Consider the following 6,310-nt stretch of genomic DNA (forward strand, 5'->3'; position numbering starts at 1 on the left):
CCTGCTATCCAGGCATGGCACAGGGGGCTAATAGCTCCAGTGGCTCTATTTTGGGGCAAACTGAGTGTTCCCAGAATAGGACTCTTTGTTGAATAGTCTATTTTGGGAGGCAAAGCCCCACTGGCGTTTATGTAAGCATTCTCTGTGTATGTCTGGGGGTGTGGATGTGTTCGCAAGTGATTTCTTGTTACTAATTATAAGCAGCTTCTTTTGGGAGTTGGGGAAGTGGAGGTGTATGTGTATAAGGGTGTGATGGCTCCCTCCTTCTGTGAAGAGTATTGTCTGCCTTGAGCAGTTGCCAGGCACATTCTAGTAGGAGAATGAGCGTGGGTACCTAAGGACCACAGACAGATAGAGTGGTGTGCACCCTTTTCTGGAATATCTGGCTGTGGTAATATTTTTTTAGTGTCCTGAAGCACAGGGACAGGTGGATATTATGGCCTTCTGTCTACAATCTGGGATCGGACGACCTCCAAAAAATGGGACCTGAGTTGTTCTAAGGCTAAGCAACTAGTGCCAACCTAGAACAGATCACAGACTAAGCCTCCAACTTTGCAGCTTGGCACACACTCACTGGATTCCCCTACACCTCCCTGCAGGCCACACCCACATATGTCGAAGCAAGAGAGAAACCAAAGACCGGCCAGCATGGTCAGTGAGACATCCACAGCTGGGACCACATCTACCCTGGAGGCCAAGCCTGGACCCAAGGTGAGTTCCTGGTCATGAGTTCTTCTTTTCCTTTCTGTATTTACCTAAACCCCTTTATAATCAGAAGTGCATTTGATTATCACTAGTTCTGTGGGAAGGACCCATAAGAAATGTTCCCCCAGTTACAGATCAGGATATCAAGGCTGAGAGAGGTGGTGGCCTCTTTCTAAGGAAACAGTTGGTTGCTGATAGACCAGGACTGGTGTCTGATTCTTGAATGCATTCTTCACTGTTCTGGAGTGTGCTCTGAAAGCAACACTTCTGTTCACATGTGCATGATGTTAGATCCTGGCAACTTTCAGTGACAGACAGGCTTGAGGAAAGGAAATGCCTCAAAGTTTCTGTGCTCAAAATACAGGATCACTGACCTAGACAGGTGAACCAGATTGGGGGCCAAGTATTAGAAACTGATGAAGTCAAGGACTGAAAGGTGGGTTCATTCCAGGATGCCATAGCAGAAGCTCTTAACATTAGTGGAAAAATCCCTTAACATCTCTGTGTGAACCAGTTGGGAAGTTGGCTGTGTCTGGGGCTTGCTATTTGACCGGGAGGGATGCTATGGCCAACGACGTGCACTGACAGGAGGGTGCTGCCACTTAAGAGTATGGCAGAGACCACCAACGGCCCTCCTATGATACAAGCATGTGTGTGCCCCTTCAAATCCCTGCTGCTAGAACTGAGGTCTGCTTTTCCTAGATCATCAAGTCCAGCAGTAAAGTGCACAGCTTTGGGAAGAGGGACCAGGCCATTCGGAGGAACCTTAATGTTCCAGTGGTGGTGAGGGGCTGGCTACACAAGCAGGTGAGGAGGCTGACGTGTGCGTGAGGTAGAAGAGTGGGTCTTGCTTGCTTTTCCCTCAGCCTTGGGAGGCTGTGAACAGTTGGAAAAGTTTCCTATTCCAGAATTTGTTTGGATTCCGCCCACTGTACTCAATAACCTGTTCATTTTTTTTTTTTATAGTGAGCTGTTGGCTCAAGGGTTGCTATGTCTCTCCCCAAACCTAAATCACCACTTATGTCCCTGGTGTTCTTGGTGGCCAGGGGCCAGTCAGTGGGGGTGTGGGGTGATGATAGAGATGAAGGAGAGGGGGCTGCAGATTGGAGTCTAGGCCACCGTGTGAGTGGATAAGTCAGCCAGAATCCAGCTTCACGTTAGCTCTCTGCCCCACCTGTCTTCCTGGTGCCAGTGCCTTTGTTATCATTTGACTACAAATACTCCCTTTTTCTTGCTTGGGATTCGTGGCTGGCTCCTAAGATACAAGATATAGCATATGGAAGTCCAGATTGCCAAATTTATTTTCCCCCCTGCTCCACCCTCCAGCCACTTTCCCCGGGTCTCAGTAATAAGGAACCATCACTCCTCTCTCGGGCCATAGCACCAGCTCTTAAAGTTAATAGAAAGTGCATCACCTACCCTTCCTTTCCCCATATCTGTTGAGCTGGGAGCCCCAGCATCCCCGTCTCTTCCTCCCCTTCCCTGCCCTCAGTGCTTTGTCTTTGGTCTTCAGCCAGCTCTGAGCTCCCAAGTCCAGAACTAGTCTCTTGGCTCCTCCTTTTTCTTCTGTCATTCCCTTACTCATTTGCTTTCCGAGTCTGCACCATGTTTTGAGTACTCACACAGTAGGTATGAGGAGGTAAATAAGAAGGTTCCTGCCCTGAGGAACTCCTCTTCCGCAGAGGGAAACATCACACTGTCACCCATCCCTCATCTGTCTCACTAACCAGCATCTATAAAAGCCAATCAAAAGCTCAGAGCAATGACACCTATTTGACGAAAGAAGTCGTGAGAATTGTGGGAGGGGCTACCAAGCATTGTACACTGTGTGGGAGGGATTCCAAATACCCCTTCCCATGGAAGGGCAGACCCAGAGGCCCCTTCATTTGCCTCTGGCCATATGTCTCCTTTCACACTCCCATCTTGTCTCTTTTCTTACATTTTTATCTTCATCTGAGTAATTATCCTACTTGACTTGGCTTGTTCAATAAAGGATGCTGGTTGGAAATGTGGCAGGAGAGGGAAAGGACTGTAAAGTAAATCATTCCTCCCACCTCCTGACCATTTTGGTGCTCCCCAGCCATATGGGTCTGTTCAGAGCATCGCAGACCTACAGCAGAGTGCCGACTCTGCTCACACAACTGAGGAAGCTTTCCCAGGAAGCAGCACTTGAGCCCTGTGTGGGGGATGGATAAAGGCCTACCAGTACGAAGGAGGCAAATGTTGTCTAGACTGCAGAAATCATTTGGCCAGTCTGCACGCCTTGGAACTGACTATCAGATGACAACATTAACTTAATTTGATTTTGTACTTTAGTGTGTGTTGGTGGGAGGGATATGTGGGGGGTGGCAAACAAGCCTTATGTTATATTCAGGGTTGAAAACTGTTCTTTTGTTTTAATTCGAGCCTGTCAAAACTTCTGAATAGGGAAAGACTTTATTTTTTATGAGTAGTCTGCATGTATGTATGTATGTATGTATGTATGTATGTATGTATGTATGTGTTCAATGCTCGTGCCTGATGAAAATGGAAGCCAGAAGAGGGTATTTCATCCCCTGAAACTGGAGTTAACAAACAGCTGTGAGTCTCCATGTGGTTCTGAGAACTGAGGTCTCCTGCAAGAGCAGCAAATGCTCTTAACCACTAAGCCATCTCTCCAGCCCCAAGGAAAGATGATTTAACAGCTAAACTCAACTCTGAGATTCTCCTAGGTCTTAGAGAAAACTAATGTATAAAATTACTATTTTCCTTGTGATCAAGTTTGTTTGTTTGTTTGTTTGGTTGGTTTGGTTTAGGACTTTTGTTTTGAGGAAATTTGATTGCAGAGAGAATTCAAATCTTTACTTTGAATGGAAAGAAAATAACAAAATCAGTCCTTTAGGCGGGAATAGAGTTGGTTAGCTGAGAGCTTTGTCTCATTACCCAACATAAGATTATTCAATACTATGTAAATTCACTTTCTAATCAACATGAATGAAAATATTTCATAGCCTAGATCCTAAAGCTAAAACAAAACACATTTTAGTAAGAACTTATTATCAGTAGGTAACTTCAGTTTTTGAATTCTTCTTTCTAGAAGAAAATGGGTTATAATAACCTGTTTCCAGGAGACCAGAAAACCTTACTTCCTGTGATAAACCATCAGAGAGTCTAATATCAATGTCTAATTAAAGAGTGGCTATTCAGTAACACAGTCATTGAAAGAGGGAGGGACTATAAACCATCAGTTAATCTAAGTTTAACATCCTGTTCCAAGAGTAGCTATTCAATAAGGTGTTCATTGGTTTATTGAGTGACAGAGGGCCAGAGATGTAGTTCAGTCAGTAAAAGCACAGACTGGCTCACAGGACCACATAAATCAAGCATGGTGTGGCACACCTGTAATCCTAGCACACGGGAGGTGGAAGCGAAAGAGTAGAAATAAGAGCAAAAACGGGGCACGGTAGCATATGCCTTTAACCCCAGCACTAGGGAGGTAGAGGCAGGCAGATATCTGAGTTCGAGGCCAACATGGTCTACAGAGAGACTTCTAGGACAGCCAGGGTTACATAGAGAAACCTTGTCTCAAAAACAACAACAAAACAAGAAAATCAGAGGAAAGCTCTGAGAAGTTGGTTCACTGAGTAAGAGCATGCACTGCATGTTCTTGCAGAGTTTTTAGCACTCATATCAGTGACTCTCAATGGCCTGTAACTCTAGCTCCAGGGGATCTAACACTCTCTGACCCCTGTGGATAGGGACACACACACATTTACATCTGTAGATCCATTTGAATGTATGGGATCTTTCCTGCATGTATAATTGCCTGGTACCTGTGGAGGCCAGAAGAGTGTCAGATTCCCTAGGATTCCATGGTTGTGAGTTTCCATGTGGGTTCTAGAAATTGAGCTTCAGTCTCTGGAAAAGGAGTTAGTGCTCTTAACTGCTGAGCCATCTCTCTAGCCCTCAAAATAAATTGTAAAGATAAAAATGTAAAAGAAAGAGTGGCTGTGGGCGATCAGCTTCAGGTGAGTGGAGGGTCGAGTGGGCTGCCCTGACTGGTTCTCTGTGCTTTGCAGGACAGCTCTGGGATGAGGCTGTGGAAAAGACGCTGGTTCGTGCTGGCTGATTACTGCTTGTTTTATTATAAAGGTGAGTTGGGGTCTCAGACCACCCAGGGTTCCTTGTAGTCCTTAGAACAGTGGCCTGAGTTTCTTAGCCTGTTACCCTGCAAGAGTGTTCACTGACATATATGGCTGGTGGCTTCAGCTTTACCACTTCAGTCCACAGAAGTTCAAATTATTGAATTCAAGTAAGTAGGATTCAGTTACAGTCTCAAGACCCAGAGTCACATTGTGCTTTTGCCCCACTTGGATGAAGGTTACCTTGGAGGCCCCAGAGAGCTGGGATGTAGGGGAATCACCCTGCCCTCTGGGTGTCTCTCCTGTGCCACTGGACAGGACACTTGAGTCGAATTGCCCAGTTGAGCATTTATGGAGCATACGTAAAGTCAGGGACTGGGCAGTGTGGGATCTCCTACGGAGGACGAAGACAAGCATAGACTCCGCGGAGTGCTTTTGAAGACATTGAAGTCCAAGGAAAATGATAAAGGACTGTCATTTGGGAATTCTGAGAAGGCTTAGGATTCGTGTTGGGCTTCTAAGGATGGGAGTACTTTGCCAGTGTGGGAGGAGACAGACGTTACAAGGAGAAAAGTTACATTTGAGGAAAATACTAGATGCAGAAGGGGGTGAAAGGACAGACACATTTGTGTGGGCAGGGTGAGACAAGGCTTGAGAGGTTGCTAGGGACCAGATGTAAGAGCTGTCACAGAAGGGTGGGGACATTGGGCTTAAGTCTGTGAATGTCTGAATTCAAGAGCAGCAGGGCCAACTCTGTCACTCTGTGGTGAGGGGGGTGGTGAAAGAAGATGTTTTACAGCACATGACATACTGCCCACTTACTGGCATGGTGAGCTGAGAGGACCCGCATGCTCCTCTGCCCTTGGGGAAATCGCCCTGTTGGCCTCACTTCTGTGGTCCCGCCCCTTAGCACAGAGGTGCTGGTAAGCATTTGATGTAAGGGAAAGTAACAGTGCAGTCTTGGTAGATGGCCTGGATAAGATTCCCAGAATGTTGTTGTGATGTGCTTTTCCATCCAAAGACAGCCGAGAGGAAGCCGTTCTCGGGAGCATCCCTTTGCCCAGCTACGTCATCTCCCCAGTGGGCCCCGAGGATCGCATAAGCCGCAAGTATTCTTTTAAGGTATTGTTCTCTTGTCTCAAACAGTGTTCTCAGAAAAAACACCCTCATGATGCAGCTGCTTTTGTAGACAGGAAAAGGAAGTTAGGAAGCGAGAGGGTCTCAGACACAGGCTTACAAGATGCAAATAGAATAGAATCATGGCCAGGCGTGGTGGGCCCACATCTTTAATCCTGGTATTCAGGAGACAGAGGCAGGCAGATCTCTGTAAGTCAAGCCTGCCTGGTCTGATCTAAATAGTGAGTTCTAGCCTAGCCAGGACTTCATAGTGAGACACTATCTTCATAAATAAATAAATAAATAAATGCATACATACACACATGCATGCATACATACATACATACATACATACATACATTCACACA

The 6,310-nt window shown here is 46.1% G+C and overlaps 1 protein-coding gene across 2 annotated transcripts in view; it reads left to right on the top strand.

Moving 5' to 3' along the window:
* Positions 1-6,310, top strand: part of Plekha7 (pleckstrin homology domain containing A7) — a 187,660-nt gene that overhangs the window by 128,332 nt on the left and 53,018 nt on the right. For both annotated transcript variants that reach the window (XM_028778231.1, XM_028778232.1), the window contains 4 exons: positions 600-711; positions 1,408-1,512; positions 4,764-4,836; positions 5,848-5,948. In XM_028778231.1, coding sequence (XP_028634064.1) covers positions 600-711; positions 1,408-1,512; positions 4,764-4,836; positions 5,848-5,948 — 391 coding nt within the window. The remainder of the gene's footprint in view (positions 1-599; positions 712-1,407; positions 1,513-4,763; positions 4,837-5,847; positions 5,949-6,310) is intronic.

The sequence above is a fragment of the Grammomys surdaster genome, unplaced genomic scaffold (genome assembly GCF_004785775.1).
Source record: "Grammomys surdaster isolate TR1022 unplaced genomic scaffold, NIH_TR_1.0 330, whole genome shotgun sequence".
In the NCBI taxonomy this organism is placed as follows: Eukaryota; Metazoa; Chordata; class Mammalia; order Rodentia; family Muridae; genus Grammomys; species Grammomys surdaster.